Below are 25,524 nucleotides of genomic sequence, written 5' to 3' on the forward strand. Positions count from 1 at the left end.
TGAACCATCGGCCAATCCGCTGGCCCTTTCTGTTCAGCATCTTGCGGAGAGCTGGGTTGAACGTTGAACTGTGTGCGTGTGTGTGTGTGTGTGTGTGTGTGTGTGTGTGTGCGTGTGTGTGTGTGTGTGTGTGTGTGTGTGTGTGTGTGTGTGTGTGTGTGTGTGTGTGTGTGTGTGTGTGTGTGTGTGTGTGCGCGCGCACCGTGCGTGCATGCGTGCGTGCGTGTGTGCTGGTGTGCGCAGCGGTGTGTGATGGAGAAGGAGAGACTCCAGGCTATAAAAGGACAGACCGACACAGAACAAGATTGAGCGCGTGTGTTTGTGATGATTAAAAAATCGAATAAGAGGCTCCCATAAGTAGAGCAGAGACAGAGTAGGAGGATCTCCGGCCGGTCGGATCACGTCATGATGTTCCAGGCGTGCAGCGCGCTGCCGCCTCCTCTCTACCCGGGGCTCCTGCGTCCTCCGGCGACTCTCTGCTCGCCCTTGCCCCGGTCACTCCCCTCCGGCTTCCTGGTCGAGGACCTCCTCAGAATAAGCCAGCCTGTCAGCTACATACAGCGGACATTATCGTCCAGAAGCCCCGGGGACATGCTCCCGCTGTCCCCCCGGGCCACAGGCTGCAGCCCCGGCCCCGTGCCTGGCCCCAGCCCGGCGAACTCCCCAGGGTGCAGACGCGGGTTCGGCTCTGGCCTCAGCAGCCCGCGGCACACAGCAGGCTGCAGCCTCAAGTTCGGCGTCAGCGCCATACTGGCCCCGTCCACACGCAGCGGTGAGTGTCCTGACAACATAGCCAGCCAGTGCAGAATTATGATCATGACGATGATGATGATGATGATGATGATGATGCTTATTACTACAGTACTGTAATAGCGACAATATTAAAAATATAGGCCTACAACAACAAACAAAACAAAATAGCCTATTAAGCGAAATGTGTTATTCGTGGTTCTATTATGATTATTTTATTATTTAGATGATTATTAATAATAAATAAGCTAGAGCTATAGCTACTACTAAATAGGTAGCCAGAAATAATTGAAAAAAGGTAAAAAAAAAAAGAAAGAAAAAAAGTAATACAATACATTTAAATATATTTATTTATTTTCCAAATATTCATTTCAGAATAAAATAAGAATATAGGATTATGCTAGTAGTATAGTAGACTAGTAGTCTTGCTACTTGTGTTGAGTTTTACATTGTAAATGTTGTTTATGGTGCCAACTGCCAACTTGCTAATATAACTCTTAACTTTAATATAACCTGTCATACAGTAGTTTAGTTAGTATTAGGAACTAATACTGTAGGTGTGAGATTTCCCGGGTTTGGTTTTCAATGGGGCCACCCAACCTGAACATGTAGACTGCACATGGCACTGCAAAGCACTTTCAATGAGTTGTCCACAAAGATTGACATAAAGATGTATAATATAACTGTCACTCAGACAGTCTGATCAGTTACCATTATCAGCCAGACTTATCAGCATATAGGCTATTTTCTCCGTTTTCGAGATGGACTTAAAATTAAGCTTATATATGCTGAACATTTTGTTTATGTTTATGATCAATGCTTCCTCTCCAGGTACAGTTAATATTATAGGCGTTATAAAGATGTAATATTTTCTGTATTTGTTCATTTTCAAGTTTTATCCCTGGATCCTATCCTGATTGTTATATAGCATTTATTGATATTATTATGATCATACTATTTGCCTATTATGCATTATGGTCTGTTTAATGGAATAGGTTATTTTATTCAGTGTTATTTATCTTACTATTATGTGACGTTATTTCAGCCTCCTGCACTCCTCCAGTCCAGACTTTTCAGACTAAATCCTTCCCACTGCCTTTCTTTGATGGAAACCTCCATCCGTTCATCAGAGCTTCCTATTTCACAGGTAGGTCTTAGCACTTCCCTGTATTTGTATTTACATTTTAGGCACTGTTTCCAGGTAAGATGTTGTTGTTGTTATTGTTGTTGTTGTTGTTGCTTTTAGATAGCTTGAGCTTCCATTCAATCTTTCTGCAATTTGTCAATGTTCATTCAAACTTTGTTTGGACGATGTATTGTTAAAGAAATGAGAAAATGGGGGGCCGTTCATGTATACTTTGGCATTCATATCCAGATTGATTTACAATAGGTTACAACATACAAACAGTAGGCCTATACAGTAGCCTACCAACATAGTAACTTGGCAAACAAGCATAAAGGAGCTTTGAGGTGATGTGTACCTCCACTATAGATCTAAAATGTGATGCAACAGTATTTTTTTTAGGCTATATTTGAATGCAAAACTCCAAATACTGGAGCATGTAGCCTATCGGGGAGAGCATAACAGGCATTTAATGTATGATATCTCCCCCTCTCTCCTTGCTCTGCTCACCCACCTCAACTTTGCTTTCAGTGTCCCTTAATGGTCTAAATGTGATTTCAGAGGCTTTTACCACACAAGGAATTTCAAAGTAGAAAAATAGTAAAGTTTTAAGATAGAATTTAGATAAGAATAGAATAGGCCCAACAGGCACATTGACATCTTCCATCCAAAAATGGCAGTACACTATAATCCTTAAAAATCCCATATTTTGTTATTTAAAACCACATTAACATGTTAGGTAGCCTAGGGCGTAATTTCCACTAGCGATTAGGGGCACATGCCCCCCTCTTTCAAAATGTTGATTGTGTTCCCCACACGTTTTTAATAGCAAAAACTAGCAAAAACTATTTAATATTCAATATCCCAATCTTTTCAATATTTAATTAAAGACAAAGTCAAATATCTGTTCTGGTGATAGCGAACACGAGGTCTCGGGCTCGTAGGCCGTTTAGAGGCCGTGTTGTCGGCCTTTCAGCCTGGGAACACCCGCGGGACAGCCTGAGCAGCTCGGAATCAGTCTCGCCAATTTGAAGGCCTATTTAGCCGACCCAGTGACTGCTGACATTAGCACCGGTCGTCCTAATCTACAAATTGCCGTTTGTCACGCTCTAAATATATTAGCGCCGTTTGTCACGCTGTATATTAGCGCTGTTTGTCACGCTGTAAATATATTAGCGCTGTTTGTCATGCTCTAAATGTGAGGCGGGTATCTTCCCAGCTCCAGACCCCAGTGCCTCTTCACGGGCCATCGTTTTCCCACCAAGCCCCTCCGCCCAACCACAAAGCTTCCAGCACCGTGACCAACAGGAGCCAAAACCACACACACACACACACACACACACACACACACACACACACACACACACACACACACACACACACACACACACACACACACACACACACACACACACACACACACACAAGCATGCACGTGCATCTGCGCTCACACACCGGTCTACACAAAATTTGGCTTGGCCTTGCTGCTCACAAGTTTACCAGTCATGCACTAATTCTTCATTAGATTAGATTCCTATAGGCTCACCCGCTGCGCGGGCTTGTCCGCCCTGCAGCTTGCCGAGCTAGGCCTGCAGCTCGCATATGCAGCTCAACCGCTACGCGGCCTTGCCCGCAGCTCGGTTGCTGCCTGGCCTTGCCTGCTTTATTGGCATGCACAATTGCTCAACTTTGCATCATTGATGACATCACAATGATGTCACAATGTCTATGACATCATCAGTGATATCACAACGCCCAATTGCTCAAGTGACATTACTGATGACATCACTTCCAGTTGGTGACATCACTTCCAGGACAAAAATCGCAGACAGAGAGAGATTGCCCACTTGCTCTGTTATATATATATATATATATATATATATATATATATATATATATATATATATATATATATATATATATATATATATATATATATATATATATATATATCATCTGAAATGGTATTAAGACCATATGGAACTCTCCATTGAAATCAGGGTTAATAATAATCCAACAATATAATAATCATAATCCTATTCAATCTAGTAGCCTATGTGTCATGTCATTCGGGTTAAGTCTAACCAATGTAATATTGATCAATTCTTCAAATAGTAATCAAGCTATCCTTCATGCCAGGGGTGGATGAGCCTGATTAAAAATGCTAATAGCCCCACATATTTTTCCTCATCCTAGTTTTATTCTTGTGACTTCAATGTGTCCTACAGAAAGTTTTTGTTGTTGTGGTTAAATCTAAACCCCACATGACCTGTGATCTTTAAAGCCAGACCACAAGTAGTTTGTAGTATTCGTAGTGCAGTAACCTCTACGTGATATGTATATTTAGGAAATAACCACAATTAGTCTTTGCCATTGCATTAGCTACAGTTTGGCTAGTTTTCAACACCAAAAACATCCAAGCAGCCATCACCTCTGTGCTTCTCAGCTTGTAGAGTCCCCACAGACTCTAACAGGACTATCATATTGTTGCCTGTCTTTAAGAGGCTATAATATACTGGCCTGTCTGCGGCCTTTTCCACTCACTTCATTATAACACAATTAGCTTTTTCTATGCAGTTGCAACCTATACAATTCCCCTTCATGCTTCATTAGAGGCAGTGTGAGCCGTGCTTTGGAGGGCCAGGCTCATTACCATAGGCTCTGTTTCCACTGGGGAGACAAATGGGGCTTTTTCTCCTCCCTACACCAGGCTTCACCCAGAACAAGCAGCTTCTGTGCGGCCTCAGGGTGCCTTCAGGGCCTCAGGGTGCCTTCAGGGCCATGACGTACGCAAGCAAGAGTCATGTTCCACCATGGACATCTCAAATGTCATGTATTGATGATTGGGTGTGTCCGGGTAGCGATACTTTTTTATCCCATGATGGCGATGGCATGACCCGCCCCTCTCTGCCTCTGATTGGCTGACTGTACTCGGCTGCTCCCACCTTCTTTCCAGGCGAGCCAGAAGTATCGCAAACGTGAGCAGCAATCAACAAGCATGAGATACTTCATTATATGGAACGTTACAATTGCAAACCCTATATCTGAGTTATTTACATCTACTTAGCCTATTGCACAGACGTGTAATTTTTTCTTGTCATTCCAAATTTAATCACATTGTTGCTCTGATTAAGTAGAAGTACAGTTATTTGTGTAAAAAAAAGACTGGTAAAGCAGAAGTACTGATTCAACTTAATTACTCAAGTAAAAGGAAAAAAGTACAGGCTCTGAAATGTACTCAAGTATAAAAGTAAAAGGTTTTCTGTGCAAGGCGAATAGAAACTCACGTCATATTAATATATTTCAAATACTATTCAACTTAAAAGGTCCCTTCAAAACATATTTTAAGATGCATAAAGACTATACTTTAATCTTCTAGTCTTAATCACTATGACCCACTAGCTCAGAGAGTTGGATTGCTGTCTAGCAGTTTGGAGCTTGTGGGTTTGAGCCTCAGTGAATTTTGAGGTTGTGGGTTCGATCCTCAGTCAGTTTTGAATGTCGACAGCCAGAGGAAAGAGTCATTTAAAGCCCTGAGAAAACCTCATTCAATCAGTCTGACTTGGTGGCACAGAGAGTAAGCTTGCTGCCGGGCAATATTGAGACCTCAGCCACTTTTGCGGTCATGGGTTCGAGCCTCAGTCAGTTTTGAATGGTGACAGGCAGAGGGAAGAGACAAGAGCGCCCGGAGAAGAGCTGTGAGTGTGAAGGGCAGCTGGTGGTGTGAAGGAATAATACACACAGTGACACTGGGGCCAGAGGTTGTGGGTTCTAATCCCGTTCAGCTGGCACTGCCTGGAGCTAAGGGGGGGGATGTTCTCCCCCCCCGACCTCTGCAGAGACATGAGCTGAGGCTTATGAGACAGAAAACCACAGAGAGCTGAAGTTTTACTGACATGGGAAGTATGTCTTATCATTGGTTTTGTTTGGCTGCCGCTACATGTAAAAGTAACTTTTTGAAAAACTGCTCTGGACTCAGTATATGTCTGGATCTCTTTGCAGTCTGTCCACAGTGTCAATTTCTGTGGATCTGTAGGAGGCGCTGTGTCGCTCTGTGTATCTGCCTGTAGGAGGCGCTACGCTGGTGATGTTAAAGACAGGGCAGTGCTGTAATAATGTCTCCTCCATGGGGAATCGAACCAACAGCCTACCTGTCAGACAGAGACAGTGACACAGCCGCTCAGCCGACTGAGCTATGAGCTGTTGGGAGTTAAGCTTCTGATTTCTACACACTGTATTCACACTGACAATAACACAGAGCATAAAGGTCCTCATGTGTGAAGATTATCTGGCTGAACTCTGGTTCGCGTTTGATTAAGCTTGCGTTGCCCAGAGACCTTATTTGAAGCATCGTGGCAAAAACCCATTCAAAAATCCCATAGGCAGAAACAGTGAAGAACCAGGAAGTCCAGGACTTCCGCGTTCCGACTACAAAAATACGTCATCCCTGGGACTCTCTATTAAAATAAAGTGTTAGGGACTGTGAGCAAGCATTCTCCAAAAAGAAACAAATTAAGGTTCTTTCAGATGGTGTAAATTCTTCACAAACTTCATAAAGTTACAGATTTTATTTTTCAGTGTAAAAGCACCCTAAGTGTCTGAGTGATACAGAAAAGTGTGAGAAATCCTGCTCTGGTGGCTCTTAAAGTAAGCATGCGTTGCTGTGTTGTGTCCTCCTGCAGCCTCCTCCTCCGTGGTTCCTGTCCCGGGGACGTTTTCGTGGCCCCTGGCCCCCAGAGGGAAGCCCAGGAGGGGCATGCTGCGGCGGGCTGTGTTCTCTGACCTGCAGCGCAAGGCCCTGGAGAGGACCTTCCAGAAGCAGAAATACATCAGCAAGCCGGACAGGAAGAAGCTGGCCAGCAAGTTGGGACTCAAAGACTCCCAGGTAGACACGGAGAAATGATCCAATCTATCACCATCCCTCCATATCATCATCAGCCAATACAGGTCTTTTCCTTTTCCACATTATTGTCACGGCCCAGAGCGCTCCCAGGCTAACGTTAGGCACAGAACCAAGCTCACCTGCTTTAGCTTGGAGGCTCAGCTCTGTCGACGCCGCAGCTTGTCTGGCCAGCCTGGAGCGTTCCGTCATGATCATTCTCCCGTTCATTTTGAAACTAAATGACACGCTGCCTGTCGCAAACAACCGCAAACACATTTTCCATTTCAAAATTCCATACTTTTCCAGACTCAAATTTCCAGCATTCTCAGTCAGACCATATTTGACATCTGAGTACACAAGGGTGTCGCTTTGTGTTGAAAAGTGGTGGAGACATGTCCCCGTTGTAAATGACACCTACGGCCACACCACAATTCGGAGGTGTACTGTACTTGGGGTTGAGCCTCAGTGAAAGCTTGGTCTTTGAAGAACTTCTCAAGTGAAGCTCCGACAGAAATGACTTGAACTTGTGAGACTCAGTGACCCACAGCTTGACGGCTGCATGACAGTTTGGAGGTTGAGGGTTCGAGCCTCAGTCAGTTAGAGAAAGACTGAAAAGCTCTGAGAAAACCTGTCCTAACAAGTGTGACACAGTGGCTCACATAGTTGGATTACTGCCCAGCAGCACTGAGCTTGTGGGTTTGAGCCTCAGTCAATTTTGAGGTTGTGGGTTTGAGCCTCAGTCAATTTTGAGGTTGTGGGTTCGAGCCTCAGTCAATTTTGAATTAAGAAGTGTGACCCAGTGGCTCAGAGTTTGATCACTGGCTGGCAGTATTGAAGTTGTGGGTTTGTCAAGCCTCAGTCAGTTTTCATCTTTGTGCCAGGTGATGTCACCACCTGTATAAGAATGACACCATGTGGCACCAAAGACCAGCCAATAGCAGATGGTCAGTTCAGTACAGTTGAGTACCCTACTTTTCACCTGTAGGTGTAAGGCTTCCTCCCCATGTGGGTTTTGTTCCTCCAACTCAAAAAAAAAACGGACCACATTCATTTAAACTGTTTAGAAAGCCGAGATGAAACTCTGTGTATTTGAGGGTCTTTCAAACTTCCTTCTCTCCTGTGAAGGTGAAGATCTGGTTCCAGAACCGGAGGATGAAGTGGAGGAACTCCAAGGAGAGGGAGCTCCTGTCGACGGGCGGCTGCCGCCAGCAGACCCTGCCGACCAAGACCAACCCTCACCCTGACCTCACCGATGTCCAGGGCCCCTACTGCCACCACGGTACGCTGGACGGGACCACCACGCGTGACTCTCAGGCTCTGCTGCACAGAGAGGAGTTGCACCATCACCGCCAACACCACCCGTCCTCTCCCTCAGAGTCCAGCAAACAGTCGGAGCTCTCGGAGTCGGAGGGCGAAGAAATTACCGTTTTGTAACGTCATAGATAAGAGGATTTAGAGATCATTATGCGTGTGCCCGTGTGAAACAGAGGTGGAGCCTTGAGAGTTGGACTGAGATCTGTTTTAATGTTGACGTGAGCCTGACTGGAACCCAAACCCAGACTGTAGATCAGTGGTTCTTAAAGGGGGCTCCGGGGACCCCCAGGGGTCCTTGGGGTGGGGGTGAGGATGGGGGCAGCAAAAATGGGAATAATTTATTTTCACTATAATTCCATCCATAAGTAAACTCACATCCAGGTGCTGAAGTAAGCAGTGCAGGTTTGGTTTATCCTCTTATGCGACACACATGATGTCACATTATGGAAACCAGCTACACCACTTAACAATGACATGACAATGAGCATTGAACAATTACTATTTTGGTCATGGGTTTCATCCTGTAATTATCTGATGGGGTTCCCTGGGATCAAATTTTTATCAAATGGGGGGGGGGGGGTCTGTGGTCTAATTAGTGTTAGTTTAGGGGTCCATGACATGAAAGAGTTTGAGAACCACTGCTCTAGATAATGCATTTTTTTTTTTTTTTACATAGACATGAATGGGTATTGGATAGAAAAATCAACCAGATTTTTTAATTCCTGAAAATACCTAAACGGCCCAGTATGGATGATGAAAATAGTGAAAATGCACCTTCAGTTTTTGCCGCTGGTATTTGTCAAATTAACTTTTGAATGGCGACGAGTACTCCAGTACCTTGCTGAATTCTCTCAGCCCAGTACTCCAGTACCTTGCTGTATTCTCTCAGCCCAGTACTCCAGTACCTTGCTGTATTGTCTCAGCCCAGTACTCCAGTACCTTGCTGTATTGTCTCAGCCCAGTACTCCAGTACCTTGCTGTATTCTCTCAGCCCAGTACTCCAGTACCTTGCTGTATTCTCTCAGCCTCTTCCCTTCAGTGCCATTTTTTTTGTACAGTGTTGTATAAATGACTTTTGTTAGATTGAATATTTTTTTAACATAGATTTAAATGTCTAAACTCCTAAGTACTTATTTTGTGCTTGACATACATACAGTATTTGTATTGCTGAGTATATTTTCTCAAATAAATCTTAAATGTATCATTTTGTATTGATCTCTAATGTCCTATCGATATAAAACTAGAAATAGATAGAATGGAATAGACTAGAAAACACATACAGCCAAGGAGACAGATGATTGTTAAAAAAAAACAATACTTTATTGCCATTTTACACTATGGATTATACACAGAAAACTGGAGAGCAACAATGTAGACTACTGGCATTTCAATTAAATACAAAACAATGTTTTTGCTTGAACTGAACATTCAGCTACAGCACAGACGACTGACTGGGCCATCAGAAAAACAATGACTCCATTAAGCAGCTCGTTTTTAGTAATGCAAACTTTATTTACATGAAAAAATAAACACAATGACTTCATGCCATGCTCTGTAACCTTAACAGAATGTAGTGAAATTCCTTCGTTCGGATAAAGAGCCATACATAAATAAGAGTTTGGTCAATGCGGTTGTCGGTGTCTGCCATGTTGGCTCTACAGTCCTGTTCCATGGCTGCTGTTAAATAAATGGTGATGTTATGGAGGGAATTAGTACATATTTACAGCCAAGACTTCCTTGGTTCTAGAGAAAAGTCAGTCCAAAGCACAGCCCCATAACACAACATGAAACCTAGCTATGGCTCCGCTTGGTCTGAACTCCCCGAACGGATCAAACGTGGCTCGCCTACGGACGATAGACGAGAAACACTGCAGACTTTTACCTAAAACCAATGCATTAAACCAAGTGGGAGGCACACACAATGGCCACCTTCATATTAGACACAAAGTGGAAGGCTAAACGAGACAGATTATCCAGGTAACTTTGACCAAACGTCTGGGTCAAACACACAAGATTCCTACAGTCATTTAATGAAACGCCACTTCCTTCATGAACACAGAGCTCTAGCTAGGTGAGCCTGTTCAGTTGAAAGCCTTCCACTGCACTGCCACCTACAGGACAGGACTACATCAGCAGGTAGGTACACACTAACAAACAAACAGCACTTCCAGCCCCACACTCAAGATGGCGCAATTGTGTAAAGTCAAGATCTTACATTTTGCCACTTTATGATTTAGTAACATAAAACTTGTTAGGTTAGATTAGATTGACGTTAGATTATAATTATCAAGGGATCGCCATTTTCACTGAGGAACGGAAGGTAATTTGTGCCAAAATGTTTACTTTCAAACTATTACAATCACGACGATCTTCGCAATGATGAATCACTTGAAGTGCCCAAGTAATGTTAGTGCGAACTGGGCTTTAGTGAAGAAGCCTGTCGACACCAGGTCTTAATGCTCTAGCCAAAGGTGAGCTGTGTATCTAAAGGTGAACGACAAGCAGAGAAGGTAGTTGAGATGTATCTAGACAGTGTTCAGCCACAAGGGCAGGGGAAGGGGGGGGGGTGTCAAAGTTAACCCAAGCCCTCTACTGGTAGGTACGACGACTGCAACAAGTTCAATTTGTGAACTTTTCATCACCTGCAACTGTTTGAGAAGCGCTTTGTTAACGTTAAGTGGTTAGCAACCTCAAGTATATACAAACGTATTGTGCCATGAAACTAAAACTGAGGGGGGAAATGTAGTCCACTTAGTTGATTATTATTATTATTATACAGAGACAAGGTTTCTTGTTTTCTTTGAGTGAGAGAGTATGCAAGAGATGCAGGACAGATGTGTCTGGGAGGAGGGTGGCGCCCCTAGAGGGGAAGGCCGGGAGAGGCAAACAACATGAAAACAGTCTGCTTGTGGGAGAGATACATTACGTTCACTCCATTCAAATCAAAGTTTGATTCAGCCTGAAATCTGAATACAAGCTAGATCCCCGGGCGTGTGTGTGTGTGTGTGTGTGTGTGTGTGTGTGTGTGTGTGTCTGTGTGCACCAAAGTGCGTTCAGGTGCATTCAGACATAGCGTTAGCTTTACAGTTCAATCTGAATAATACTGGACTAGGTTTTCTAAAAGAGCTGAGCCTAACATACCAGCACAGTGGGTGGAGTCAGAGCTGAGCCTAACATACCAGCACAGTGGGTGGAGTCAGAGCTGAGCCTAACCTACCAGCACAGTGGGTGGAGTCAGAGCTGAGCCTAACCTACCAGCACAGTGGGTGGAGTCAGAGCTGAGCCTAACATACCAGCACAGTGGGTGGAGTCAAAGCTGAGCCTAACCTACCAGCACAGTGGGTGGAGTCAGAGCTGAGCCTTACCTACCAGCACAGTGGGTGGAGTCAGAGCTGAGCCTAACCTACCAGCACAGTGGGTGGAGTCAGAGCTGAGCCTAACATACCAGCACAGTGGGTGGAGTCAGAGCTGAGCCTAACATACCAGCACAGTGGGTGGAGTCAGAGCTGAGCTTAACCTACCAGCACAGTGGGTGGAGTCAGAGCTGAGCCTAACATACCAGCACAGTGGGTGGAGTCAGAGCTGAGCCTAACCTACCAGCACAGTGGGTGGAGTCAGAGCTGAGCCTAACCTACCAGCACAGTGGGTGGAGTCAGAGCTGAGCCTAACATACCAGCACAGTGGGTGGAGTCAAAGCTGAGCCTAACCTACCAGCACAGTGGGTGGAGTCAGAGCTGAGCCTTACCTACCAGCACAGTGGGTGGAGTCAGAGCTGAGCCTAACCTACCAGCACAGTGGGTGGAGTCAGAGCTGAGCCTAACATACCAGCACAGTGGGTGGAGTCAGAGCTGAGCCTAACCTACCAGCACAGTGGGTGGAGTCAGAGCTGAGCCTAACATACCAGCACAGTGGGTGGAGTCAGAGCTGAGCCTAACCTACCAGCACAGTGGGTGGAGTCAGAGCTGAGCCTAACCTACCAGCACAGTGGGTGGAGTCAGAGCTGAGCCTAACCTACCAGCACAGTGGGTGGAGTCGGACTCAGGTTGTGATTTTAGGGTATGCTTCTTTGATGCTACCTGAAATGTGAATACAGAGGGTGGGGGCGGGGCTAGGATCCCGAGTGCGATGTATTTCAGACGACCGGAAAACAATGAACAATGAATACGAACACGGACTAAATCAAACGAGGCTATTAGGGTTTTTTCTACTACCGGATGAAATGGCGGAATCCACAGATTAGAGGGGAGGGGATTCCAAGTGGTCGATTTTGGGGAGGGAGGATTTCCTCCTCTTATTGCCTGTTGCTCTTGATCCGCTCCAGGCGCTTCTTCAGGTCATCCAGGTTGGCGGAGGCGGGCGATGCGGAGCGGGTGTGCGTGGTGGCGTGCGTGGGCGAGTGCGTGCTGTCCTCCCGCTGGTACAGCTCCCGGGACTCCTTGAGCTGCGACAGCTTGCTGTGGAGCATGTCTGTGGAGGAGGCCACCGACGGCTTGGACGAGGACAGCAGAGAGGAGATGGGCGGCCGCTGCTGCTGCTGCTCCTCCTCACCGACCCCCAAGCCCTGCAGCATCTGGATGGAGGGGAGAACATAGACAAGAGCGCTTGGTGCTGGAAGTGGTGTTTTTGCGAGGCTCACTAGGAGCTGCTGCTCCCTCTTGCCTCTAGGGGCGGAGAACCGCAGACTAACTCACGATACGATGGCGATACTTGGCTTTCGATAACGATGGTATCACGAAACAGCTATTCTGCGATACATTGCAAGACATTTCATCTGCAATACATCATATTTGTGTAGCTAAAGAGGGAAAAATACCCTTAAAAAGGCAAAGAGCAGGAATTATGTATTTTTTCATAGAATTGATTGAAAATCTTTTCAATCTGTGTAAATTAAGTTGACAGAAAACATTAATGCAAAAAATAAATAAATAAGACATTTCAGGATAAAATGTCACGATATGGCATCACAATATGGTATCATGATACGGGTGCCAGTGTATTGATAATGTATCGCAAGAGGAAGTAACACGATATATTTATATTTTGTCCCACATTATGTGTCTTGTTTATGTAAATAACAATAGAACAAACAGAGGGGTATTTGTGTAATTCAACACTGGGAGGATGAAGCAGTATATTTGCAGTAAGCAGTATATATGTGTCTACCCACCCTGGAGTTGTTTTCCAGGCCTTGTCTCTGTCTGAGGATCTTGAGTCTCTCATAGTAAACGGCTGGTTTCAGCTCTTCTCCGTTACTGACGTTGCTGAGAGAACCCAAGTCCACGCCGTGCTGAGGGATCACTGCAGTCACACAGAAGAACAAAACACTTAAAAACATACTGGACATCCAACCAGTGTTATTCCACTTTCATACTGGACATCCAACCAGTGTTATTCCACTTTCTTGGTCAGGATAATCCATTTTTAAATGAGCTAGACAAGCTCTTATCCTGACGACGAGGAAGCAATAAAAGACATTATACCATGGTCTTGGGGAATACTCGATTCTGATTGGCTGCAAGGTGTCCATTAATTTGTGATAATGTACAGTGATAATGTACACCTAGCTAAATGGTCTGTTCACCGTTCATATCAATGTGCCAGGATCACGACAGAGCCGTTTGAGCTCTATACCACCGTTAACGCTTAATATGGCACTTTTATAGTGCAGTTAACAGCAACACACTGAGAGACGTCCTTGCACAAAACATACCTGGACTCCAACATAGAAAGCTGATGGTTTTCAGTCTACTCCAGCCTCGCGCCATTTACGTCTTATAAGACCCGCAGACGTTAATGTAATTCCCTTGAATGCGAGAATTAACGAGCCAGTTATATGGCGTTGCATTCTTAGACATCGGCGTATGCTTTTTTTTCGTATATTACATACAATTGGCTAAATTATTAATTAGCTTGACTCTAGAATTGTGCCAGGTGCAGGCACTAAGCGGCCATTTTATCCAATGATAGCGTAATCTTGAGCAGCCGAGGGGACTATTTTGTCTCGCCGGTTCTCAACTCATTCAAGGTTATGAAAACTAGATTCTGCTTGCAAAATGCATGGAAATATAAATGGTCTTTTTTTGTTTATTTGGCAAGTGACCATGGTATAAGCGGGTTATTGCACTTCGAGGTGTCCATTATCAGAAATGATTGGACTTCGCGGAGGCTTCGCCTCGGACGGTTCACGCCTCCACGTCGTCCAATAATTTCTGATAATGGACACCTCGTCGTGCATTAACCCTTACTTATTCTGCTTTTTCATAGTGTGAGTGGTGAAGCAGGCTGGCCCTGGCCCTGGCCCTGGCCATACCTGCGGAGGTCTGGATGTGTGCTTTACCCTCTTTCTCAGACTCGATCACGCGCAGTCCTCGCTCCACGTAGCTCTGGAAGAACTGGGAGGTGTTTCTGAGGAAGGGTTCCAGGTCGGCGTCAGAGTACTTCTGTTTGTACTCGTATAACTCGGTCAGACCCTGGGGATGACAGGATATTTGTACATTAGCACAATAGCACACTGTTATTTATCACTTGTATCAACCTCCATCGGTGACCAATAGAAATTGCAACAACATAGATAGAACTTCTCCTAGTTTCTCGCACTTTGTAACCTTTGCTATTCAGGGTATAGAGACACTGCGGAGCACGTCATCATTCAGAAACCACGCCCAAAATGGGGGGGAACAAAAACTCCCCTTCCAATCCTGCCGTTCTCCTATCAATGAAACCAAGTTTGATTTCAGTCTCCCAACAATTTTCTTTCTTTCTTTTAAAAAAAATAATAAATAGACTCATTTTCGTTTCTGTTAATTTTATCCAAATATCACCAGACTGGATATGAGCAGACCTCTTTAGTGTTCTCCTTGGAGCCAATCTTCTTGAATATCTCTGACAGGATGTCACTGACTTTAGCCTTCGACATCCGCTCCTCCTGCAACACAAATTCACTTGAGGTCTATCAGCACATCTAGAGCTCTTCATTTTTCATTTAGTGAGTGAGTGAGTGAGTGAGTGAGTGAGAGAGTGAGAGAGAGAGTGAGTGAGTGTGTGAGTGAGTGAGTGAGTGAGAGAGAGAGTGAGTGAGTGAGTGAGTGAGTGAGAGAGTGAGTGTGTGAGTGAGTGAGTGAGTGAGAGAGAGAGTGAGTGAGAGAGTGAGTGAGTGAGTGAGTGAGTGAGTGAGTGAGTGAGTGAGTGAGTGAGTTGAGTGAGTGAGTGAGTGAGTGAGTGAGTGAGTGAGTGAGCTGCGTGTTGCTGTGAGGTGTGTTGCTCACCATGCGCAGGCCGCCCTTCTCGTTGCCCCGGTCGGTCTTGAACCCGGACAGGTTTCCAGAGTGTTTCACCACCCGTCTGAGATGAGCCTCCAACTCAGACTCGTTACGATTCTCTATCATCGACAGGTGGTCCAGGATCTACATATTAATAAATAAATGCAATAGAAATTTGTCGTCAAAAATTACCTAAATTACCTAAAAAACAATATCTCACTACTATAAGGCGGAGGGGTCAACTGTGCATGCTCAGAACGGCACGTGGATCGTGGTGCTTGGAATGCGGTCTCCAGTCTGCATGTCGAAGTGTCCTTGGGTAAGACACTGAACCCCAAATTGCTCCCGTTGGTGTGCCAGCACCCTGTGTGGTAGCCTGCCGCCATCGGTGTGTGAATGGGTAAATGTACCTACTGATTGTAAAGCGCTTTGGATAAAAGCGCTATATAAATGCAGGCCATTTACCATTTACAAACTTTCAAGGACCCTTCAAGACGCCTGTAATATGAATATGAATAGGTAGATGAATAAATTAATAAATTAATAAAGAAAATACATGGCCAATTATAATTCTCGATCAAGAACAGATGGTGTACATCAACATTAATAAACACAAACAATAAGATTGACAATGCAAAAGAGTGTGTGTGTGTGTGTACGGTCAGCTTGCGTGTGTGTGTGTGTGTGTGTGTACGGTCAGCTTGCGTGTGTGTGTGTGTGTGTGTGTGTGTGTGTGTGTGTGTGTGTGTGTACGGTCAGCTTGCGTGTGTGTGTGTGTGTGTGTATGACCTTAGCCCCGGTCAGCTTGCAGAGTGTGTGTAGCAGTGTCTTCAGGGTCCTGTGTGGCACGTCGCTCTTTAGCTGCTTGAGTTTCTCTTTGGGGAAAACCCTCATGAAGTTGTGGACGTCCAGTAAGATCCGATCCAGATTGATGCTGTTAATGGTTTCTGGGAGGAACCTGATCATCCTCCAAAGACACTGCACACACACACGCGCACGCACGCACGCACACACACACACACACACACACGCGCACGCACACACACACACACACACACACACACACACACACACACACACACACACACACACACACACACACACACACACACAGGGAGAGAGGGTTGTCACTTCTTGTCTGTAAGCACATTCATATGATTTTACATTCCAGAGTGAAATATTGTGACACATTGTTTGTATGAGATGTATTGTTTAATACACAGTCTAACTGGACAGCTCTGAGTCAGCCATTAGTTTGTTGTTCTAATGTGCCAGCAAGACTTGAGCTTTACATTTAAATCAGAAACTGACTTGAAAATCAATAGGTTGGTAAAGAATGCAAAGAATACAGCGGAGTTAGGCGGTTGGCTGAAACATGATTTTTTTTTTTGCTGATTTAAATTACCTTTAATTTTTTTAATTAACACGTTAATTGCCAAGAACGAGTTGAGTCGTCAAACACAATCCAGCTGTTCACTGCCAACGACGAGTTGAGTCGTCAAAAAAAGATTTTTTTTTTTTTGACCGTGGGATGTGCATCTAACCCTTTTACATCTCTTATATAATTATTGGAGCCACCGAACGTTTACAACCCATTCCACTGACCCACTAAGTGGCAACAGTGCTCTCCTGACTAGAGGAAGGCAAGCATTTTTTTAACTTGTCACGCCATTCTCACCCCAGCCATTCTCATGAAAATGGATGGGGGAAAACGCTTTCTTTTTCGCGCTGATTGCTGGCGATGCGGGATTGCAAATTTACATAATAGATTACAGGTGGAACACACTTTGAAACACGCAGCATAAATATGACCAGAATCGCAAAAGCTTCTCTCAACCAAAACTCCAAGAAGCGAGCGAGTCCATGCCGACTTCCTCAAACAGCGGCCGCGCAGCCACAGGCACAGGACAGCAGCAAAGCACTGAGACTGGTGACAAGCTTGTGACGGCCGCTGCAGCCAAGAAGAACGCCCACGGAGGGAGGAGTTGAAGCAACTCTCCCTCTCGCTCTCTCGCTCTCTCCCTCTCTCTCTCTCGCTCTCTCTCTCTCCCTCCCTCCCTCTCTCTCTCTCTCTCTCCCTCTCCCCCTCTCACTAGGATTAAACCTAGTGCGTCTCCCTCCCGAGAGGGAGGGAGAGAGAGAGAGAGGGAGGGAGAGCGAGAGGGAGGGAGAGAGAGAGAGAGAGAGAGAGAGAGGGAGGGAGAGCGAGGGGAAGGGAGAGAGAGAGAGAGAGAGAGAGAGCGAGAGGGGGAGGGAGAGAGAGAGAGAGCCAAAAATGAATGGTTAAAGTGACTGTTCTATCGAATTTCACAAAAAGCCGTTTATCTCTGAATATTTTTTCTGACGCTAAAACCATGCTGTATTCAACTGCTAATGCTTACATAACTACTAACTCTACAAACTAACTCTTTTAGACAGAGAAAGTACACATTCTATTAGTACTTTTGAGATATTGTATGTTCACAAACTCCAAGCAGAAAAGAATCCTCGGCTCTTGTAAAATGAGCCACAATCCTCAAAAAACGGCTTGGCAGAAGCTACCTACAGCAAGAAAAAAACGGCTGGCAGTCAATGTGTTAAAGGTCATTAATTAATTTTTTTAATTTTCAATTAAGAAATAGTTAATTGAAAATGTAGGCCAGTGCAAAGACATTCAGGGTTCCTCACGGCCTTCGGTAACCTTAGATAGCTGCCTGACAAAGGAGCGGCTGGGACACACCAGAAGCGTCTCCGAAGCAGCACGTCATGGAAGCGTTGAGCAGGAGCCTTTCCGTTCACACCAGAAGCACTCTCTTTTGCTCCGCGCCTCACTCTCTTTTGCTCCGCGCCTCACTCTCTTTTGCTCCGCGCCTCACTCTGTTCTGTTCCGCGCCTCACTCTCTTTTGCTCCGCGCCTCACTCTCTTTTGCTCCGCGCCTCACTCTCTTTTGCTCCGCGCCTCACTCTCTTGTGCTCCGCGCCTCACTCTGTTCTGTTCCGCGCCTCACTCTCTTTTGCTCCGCGCCTCACTCTCTTTTGCTCCGCGCCTCACTCTCTTTTGCTCAGCGCCTCACTCTCTTTTGCTCCGCGCCTCACTCTCTTTTGCTCCACGCCTCACTTTGTTCTGTTTCCGCGCCGGTCACAACTTGTACGGACTTCATGCCTGGCTGCCAGGGCCGGATCTACCATTATGTATCATACTGTATGTATCAGTATGAAGGCACCCTCCTTTTTTCTTTTTGGTCGGGCGTCAACTAACTAAATCTGTTTTTCTTGAATGGGAGGACTATCATTAAAAACTCTGATTTCCAATGTGATTTAAAAGCTACATCTCAATGTATCTTATGTATATGCACAAGGCACCACGGCACAATCCCATGTCTTATTATTTTTACCCCTACCCTTCGTTTTTGAGTGCCCCTCGCTTTGCTCCTTGCCATTCAAAACGGAGCCACAAGGGGCACCGGTTGAAATCTTTACCCAGGAAATGGGGCACCACTTGTTACGTCATCATTTTGCCAAACTGGTACAAACAGATTGAATGAAGTCTGCAGATTCTCCTAGATAGATAAACTATTTTGTCATCATATTTCCACAAATTAGATCATTAAATTCCTGAGACATATGTGGCCCCTACCTTCATGACCAGTTCAGAGAACATGGGAGAACCGGCTGTAGTGATCAAACTGTCCTGCAGCAAAACCAGCAGAGCACTGGAGACAGGGAGGGAGGGAGGGAGAGAGAGAGGGAGGGAGGGAGGGAGAGAGAGAGGGAGGGAGGGAGGGAGGGAGAGAGGGAGAGAGAGAGAGAGAGAGAGAGAGAGAGAGAGAGAGAGATAAATAGGTTAATGCTATCAGCACATCTTATCTCTATATGAATATTTACCATCTACCAGTCTTGACTCAACTAACTGCTGGCTCTCTAACCAGGGATCCCAAACCTTCTTAAAGTCGAGCTGAACCCAAAAATGACTTTTATTTTATTTTAGTTCAAATACCTGGGTATGCAGTGCACCTATTTAATAATGTATGCAAAACAAATCACAAAAATCAAATTTCTTTAGTTTTTCACACTTTTTCACATCAAAAGTTCATTTTTCAAGATTTCATTGATAACAGTAATTTACAGTTTGCTGACGTCACCTAGTACTATCAAATTTCTACCCCATTTCAACCAATCATATCACGACATGCAGCTGTCAATCAAATCTTCGTTTCAGGATTTTCTCTTCCAAATGAAGGGGAAAATGGCGCCTAGTGCCTGTCATCTGGCAGAGTTTCTAGCCCATAAACTAACTACTAACTTGAGCAATTATGCAAACTAAATCAAACGGTAATTTCTAAGAATGCAAAGAAATGTAACTGGCTCGTTAAAACACGCATTCCAGGAATATTATTTACATTTATAACGATAATGGCGCGCGCCTCCGAGCCTGACAGCCTCCCTGGCTGTCAGGGGTCGTCTCTCGGAGATTCCAGGCGGGCGGGGAGCACCCATGCATCGGATTGTCCGCTCGCTCCACACGAAGCTGCTGGCTCCCTGGTACTCTGTGGATCCCACTCGCGTAGCATGACAACAGGCTGAATCCCACTCGATTTGGGGGTGGAACACGCCAGGATTTGCCAATGCCAAAGCCAGTCCTCAGAATTGTCAAATCAAATCATCGACACGTCTATGGCCCGCCTCTCAATTTGTTTTCAGTCTGAAACGGACTCAGATGCACGTGACGAACGGGTTCACCTCGACTTTAAACCTCAAATTCAAAGGACCCAACACAGCAGTTTTTTTTTAAATACTTTATTTGTAGATTTCATTTGTCAGACAAGACATTAATATGCAATTATTTCAAGGTACAAATATGCACAGAAAGATTTGAGATCAAGGTTAATTAGTGCTACAATTTTCCAGGCATAGCTGAAGGTTCGCTTAACGTTAATTTTCTCCCTTGCTTGCCGCTGTTTAACTTGCATCATTTGACTTCAATGACTCCTGCGCGCACGTGACTGTCACACTTTCTCCAGACAGGTGGCGTGTGAAACAGACAGCAGGAGAAACACATGCAGACAGCGGACGGTAGCTTATAACGTTAAATAAAATTAAAATCAAAAGAACGTCAATTTCTATTCTATTCAAAATATATAAATTCAAGCACATTCAATGTCTTTCTCTCTCTCTCTCTCTCTCTCTCTCTCTCTCTCTCTCTCTCTCTCTCACACACTCACTCTCACCTGAGTATGTTGGTCTGGTCAGATCTCTCCAGCACTCTGACGACCAGCAGGTTGACTGATCTGATGAGCTGCTGTCCGTCCTCGATGTCCTCCACTCTGCCGTCCAGCATCAGGGTGATCAGGCCGTGCATCAGGTCCTTCAACACGCCCATAGACGCCTCTCTGGCCAGGGACTCCATGGAGAACAACTGGGGACAGAGAGGGGAAGAGGGCAAGAGACACAAGTTCGCCTTTTTAGATCTAAGTGGCATAAAGTAAGCTTTCTACTGGCCCATAGCTCCAAAAATCTCCTGCTCAGTAAACCACCACCTATGTCCACACTATGTCCACCGGTTTTGTTCTAAACCGGCGTTTAAAGAGGAAAACGATCTTTGTCCACATGAAAGTTTCAGCTGTGGTCCAGAAAAAAATCTATACCAATGCGCCTGGGCCAGTGTAAACAGGAAGCAGATTGTCCACCCACTCGGTTGGTTGGTTGCTAAGCTAAATGGCCAAAACTCCGAGCTGTCTCAAGTCTGTCTTTTTCTCATCTTTCTCGTTTATCTTTATGGATTATATTGATGCTGAATTGACATGAAGACTGTCTACATACATAATATGACAAACTTTAATTTGTGTTTCTAGAGTTATGTGTATTTACGGACACGGTAAGGAATCATAATCTTACATCATAATTCTTAAAGTCCCTGGAAACGAAGAATAAATGTGTTTTGAATTTGGCAAAAATGTGTTATTCACCACCAAGCCAAATTTGAACGATTAAAAATGTCGGCAAGTATATAAAATTAGGTTTCAAAATGCCCTGCTCTCCTCTGCTCTGAGACTGTGTGGGTGTGTCTCTACTCTGCTCTGAGACTGTGTGGGTGTGTCTCTACTCTGCTCTGAGACTGTGTGGGTGTGTCTCTACTCTGCTCTGAGACTGTGTGGGTGTGTCTCTACTCTGCTCTGAGACTGTGTGGGTGTGTCTCTACTCTGCTCTGAGACTGTGTGGGTGTGTCTCTACTCTGCCCTGAGACTGTGTGGGCGTGTCCTTTGAAGGTGCTGAAGGAACAGCAACTCCCCTTGCTCCAGCACATGGCTAGTCTGACTGCCTGGAAGCTCTAACCTCTGGAAGCTCTAACCTCTGCTGCCATTGGTGCAGAGCAGTGTGGACGCAAGGCGTAAACACAGCAAAAGCTATGTAATTTAAAAGAAAACCGGGTTAGTGTGGACGACGTACTGTAGCCTTGTTCTGGATGCATTTTTAGATCAAGTGAAGATTCTATTTAGATCAAATCAAAGTGTGATTGCTGTGGGGAAATAAGAGTTGTGGCAGTTGCAAATAATAGAGTCCAGCAAAGCAGCTGAGTGACTTACAGACAGCATGTTTCCTATAATGCAGCTGTAGAGTTTGAAGATGTCCTTCTTGTCCAGCCGGTCGTCGGCCATGTGAGTGTTGTAGATGAGCCTCAGCTGCATGAAGGTGGCGATGAGGAACTGGTCTATGTGACCCGACATGACCTCCGCCTTGTCCTCCTGCCGCAGCACCTCGTCTATCTGTGGGGACAATGTGGATGGATCAGAAAACCACAGTTCCACAGTAGGATTTACAATACTATGGATGCACCGATACCTGGTATGGAAAATCAGATATTTGGCAATGTAAAATATCTTATTTTACATGAATGCGTGTACATGTGCCAAAATAAGTATAAAAAAATCACTGTAATAAAAACTGGTGGTATGCTGGTGTTAATACCTGTGCCAGTGCCTGTATGCTGGTGTTAATACCTGTGCCAGTGCCTGTATGCTGGTGTTAATGTCCCCGCTAGCCACCTGGGAGATGACAAAGTTGATGGTGGAGGCTGTGCTGTTGTGGAGCTCATCGAAGTGGGGAGAGACAGAACGCATCCTGGTAAACACACACACACACACACACACACGCACGCACACACACACACGCACACACACGCACACACGCACACACGCACACACGCACACACGCACACACACACACACACACACACACACACACACACACACACACACACACACACACACACACACACAACATACTTTACAATGCCACTATGGTTTTCTGTCTGTATTTTCTGTCTGCTTGCATTTTTTGTTCCATGTTTAGTTGCTTTCATGTCCTTTTACATCCTAAGGGCCTGTGTCCACCTAGCGTCTTTTCCTCAGGTCCAGCGTCTTTTTTCAGTTGTTTCCAATGGGGGGAGAGCGTATGCGAGCGCACACGGACGTCTAGAGAAAGTGCACAGCGCCCAGCGTCTTTTTTCTGCGTTTTTGTGCGCCCGGCTCCCAGCGCTTCCAGCTGAAAATATTTTAACTTTCAGAAAGACGCTGGTGTCGGCTGCTCCTTTTCTGGTAACTAATCATATGGAAAAACTATCGCAACAGAGACAGAACGGCTCAATTGTGGGAGCAGATCGGCTAGACACTTAATATTTCTGGTGAGTGTTGTGCTTACTGCTTTTAATAGCGTAGCCTACCTGTGTTGTTAGCATGCTAGCTGTCAGCTATCAAGCTGAACTAACGTTACTTGCAGACTGCTTCCTTGTATATTGTGCGCTGGGATCAGCATTCCCCAGCGCACTCCCAGCGTTTAACGTCGGAAAAAGACGCTAGGTGGACACAGGCCCTAACTGGTTGCATCTAGGGCTGCAACTAACGATTATTCTGATAATCGATTAATCTGTCGATTATTTCTTCGATTAATCGTATAAGAATAAATGCGCAGATTTTATTTCAATAATTTTATTCAAAAACCATGCATGGTGCTGCCGCACTCGTCCCCATGGACACGTGTCATAGTCAGTCCGCGACACAGGACGTAGGCAGCTGCAAGACAGACGCAAGTCACAACGTAGTAGATAAACGTTTGTATAATTGTATAGCTCTGCGACCGAATCGAATCGCAACCCAACAAATCGATAATGCAATTCGTTGCCAACAAATTTAATAATCCATTTGTATCGATTAGTTGTTGCAGCCCTACTTGCATCGATGCGTATGCTTGTTCTGATTTTTGTCTGTGAATGTGTGTGTGCCTCCACACTAACTTGTCTGTGAATGTGTGTGTGCCTCCACACTAACTTGTCTGTGAATGTGTGTGTGCCTCCACACTAACTTGTCTGTGAATGTGTGTGTGCCTCCACACTAACTTGTCTGTGAATGTGTGTGTGCCTCCACACTAACTTGTCTGTGAATGTGTGTGTGCCTCCACACTAACTTGTCTGTGAATGTGTGTGTGCCTCCACACTAACTTGTCTGTGAATGTGTGTGTGCCTCCACACTAACTTGTCTGTGAATGTGTGTGTGCCTCCACACTAACTTGTCTGTGAATGTGTGTGTGCCTCCACACTAACTTGTCTGTGAATGTGTGTGTGCCTCCACACTAACTTGTCTGTGAATGTGTGTGTGCCTCCACACTAACTTGTCTGTGAATGTGTGTGTGCCTCCACACTAACTTGTCTGTGAATGTGTGTGTGCCTCCACACTAACTTGTCTGTGAATGTGTGTGTGCCTCCACACTCACTTGTCTGTGAATGTGTGTGTGCCTCCACACTAACTTGTCTGTGAATGTGTGTGTGCCTCCACACTCACTTGGGCTCAGGGATGATGATGGGCTCCAGCAGTTCATCCAGTTTGTGCTGCACCAGGTCGGGCAGCTCTCCCACTCGGCTCTGGTCCGTCTCGATCATGTCCAGGTCCAGCTGGAACTCCTTGGGGATGGGAGGATGGGACGACTCGTGCTGCGCATTCTGACGGGCTTGGCTGGTCGGAGGGAGGGAGGGGGAAGAGAGTAAATTTAGTCCAATGTTTTATAGATCAGTGCCTGTTAGCTCCAGTCCTGGCTAACACGGGATCCTGAACACTCCCAGTTTGGGAGTCTTTATAAACTGGCTCAATGTGGATCTACATGGTTTGGTAGTCTTCAGTGTAAGGTGGATCTACATGGTTTGGTAGTCTTCAGTGTAAGGTGGATCTACATGGTTTGGTAGTCTTCAGTGTAAGGTGGATCTACATGGTTTGGTAGTCTTCAGTGTAAGGTGGATCTACATGGTTTGGTAGTCTTCAGTGTAAGGTGGATCTACATGGTTTGGTAGTCTTCAGTGTAAGGTGGATCTACATTCAGTGTAAGGTGAATGTATGTCCTGGTGGATCTAGATGGTTTGGTAGTCTTCAGTGTTAGGTGAATGTATGTCCTGGTGGATCTACATGGTTTGGTAGTCTTCAGTGGAAGGTGAATGTATGTCCTGGTGGATCTACATGGTTTGGTAGTCTTCAGTGTAAGGTGGATCTACATGGTTTGGTAGTCTTCAGTGTAAGGTGGATCTACATGGTTTGGTAGTCTTCAGTGTTAGGTGAATGTTATGTCCTGGTGGATCTACATGGTTTGGTAGTCTTCAGTGTAAGGTGAATGTATGTCCTGGAATGAAGGTGTGTGAGAAAGACCTGATCTCGTCTACATTCTCCTCAGACTCTCAGGACTGAAGCTGATCAGCACTGATCTGAAACCAACATCGAGGCTCCTTCAGGAGCCAAAGTGGCTCCTTCAGACAAACAAAAAGTCAAAGTCAAAGTCAAAGCAAGTCAAGGAGCTAACTTAACATTTGGAAATGTGGTTTTTAGGCCTGTTTGACCATCTCTGGATAGGTGAAAAGTTTTTTTTTTTAGCATGAAATGAGCAGCCATGATGTCACAGTGAGCTTGAACTTTGATCACCAAAATCTAATCAGTTCAACCTTGAGTCCAAGTGGACATTTGAGGCAAATTTGATGAAATTCCGTCAAGGCGTTCCGGAGGTATCATGTTAACGAGCATGAAAGGAGCAATCGTGAGGTCACAGTGACCTTGAACTTTGACCGCCCACCCACATGGCATGGCATGTGTTAAAGGGCACGTGCAACATTTTTTTAACCGTTTAACTGATAGTATTAATCGGTTAATGTTGAAACGGTCGGTTATCGGTTAAACGGTTATCGG

At 45.2% G+C, this 25,524-nt stretch overlaps 2 protein-coding genes across 2 annotated transcripts in view; one reads left to right on the forward strand and one right to left on the reverse strand.

Moving 5' to 3' along the window:
• Positions 1–405: 405 nt before the first annotated feature.
• On the forward strand, positions 406–8,189 carry LOC310793267 (homeobox protein DBX1-B-like; the record flags this gene model as incomplete). Its single annotated transcript, XM_083655057.1, has 4 exons — positions 406–772; positions 1,814–1,897; positions 6,556–6,758; positions 7,881–8,189. The coding sequence occupies 4 exons, from the start codon at positions 406–408 to the stop codon at positions 8,187–8,189; spliced, it is 963 nt and encodes a 320-aa protein (XP_083511183.1).
• Positions 8,190–12,057: 3,868 nt separating this feature from the next.
• Positions 12,058–25,524, reverse strand: part of LOC310793073 (cytoskeleton-associated protein 5-A-like) — a gene marked incomplete at its 5' end in the record, with an annotated part of 43,680 nt that continues 30,213 nt past the window's right edge. Inside the window, 11 exons of the mRNA XM_083654819.1 lie at positions 12,058–12,639; positions 13,237–13,367; positions 14,407–14,539; positions 14,911–14,994; positions 15,335–15,472; positions 16,118–16,306; positions 18,945–19,020; positions 20,536–20,723; positions 21,892–22,071; positions 22,306–22,426; positions 24,142–24,312. Coding sequence (XP_083510945.1) covers positions 12,361–12,639; positions 13,237–13,367; positions 14,407–14,539; positions 14,911–14,994; positions 15,335–15,472; positions 16,118–16,306; positions 18,945–19,020; positions 20,536–20,723; positions 21,892–22,071; positions 22,306–22,426; positions 24,142–24,312 — 1,690 coding nt within the window. The 3' untranslated portion in view covers positions 12,058–12,360. The remainder of the gene's footprint in view (positions 12,640–13,236; positions 13,368–14,406; positions 14,540–14,910; positions 14,995–15,334; positions 15,473–16,117; positions 16,307–18,944; positions 19,021–20,535; positions 20,724–21,891; positions 22,072–22,305; positions 22,427–24,141; positions 24,313–25,524) is intronic.

The sequence above is a fragment of the Poromitra crassiceps genome, assembly GCF_964638095.1.
Source record: "Poromitra crassiceps genome assembly, chromosome: 18".
NCBI lineage: Eukaryota > Metazoa > Chordata > Actinopteri > Beryciformes > Melamphaidae > Poromitra > Poromitra crassiceps.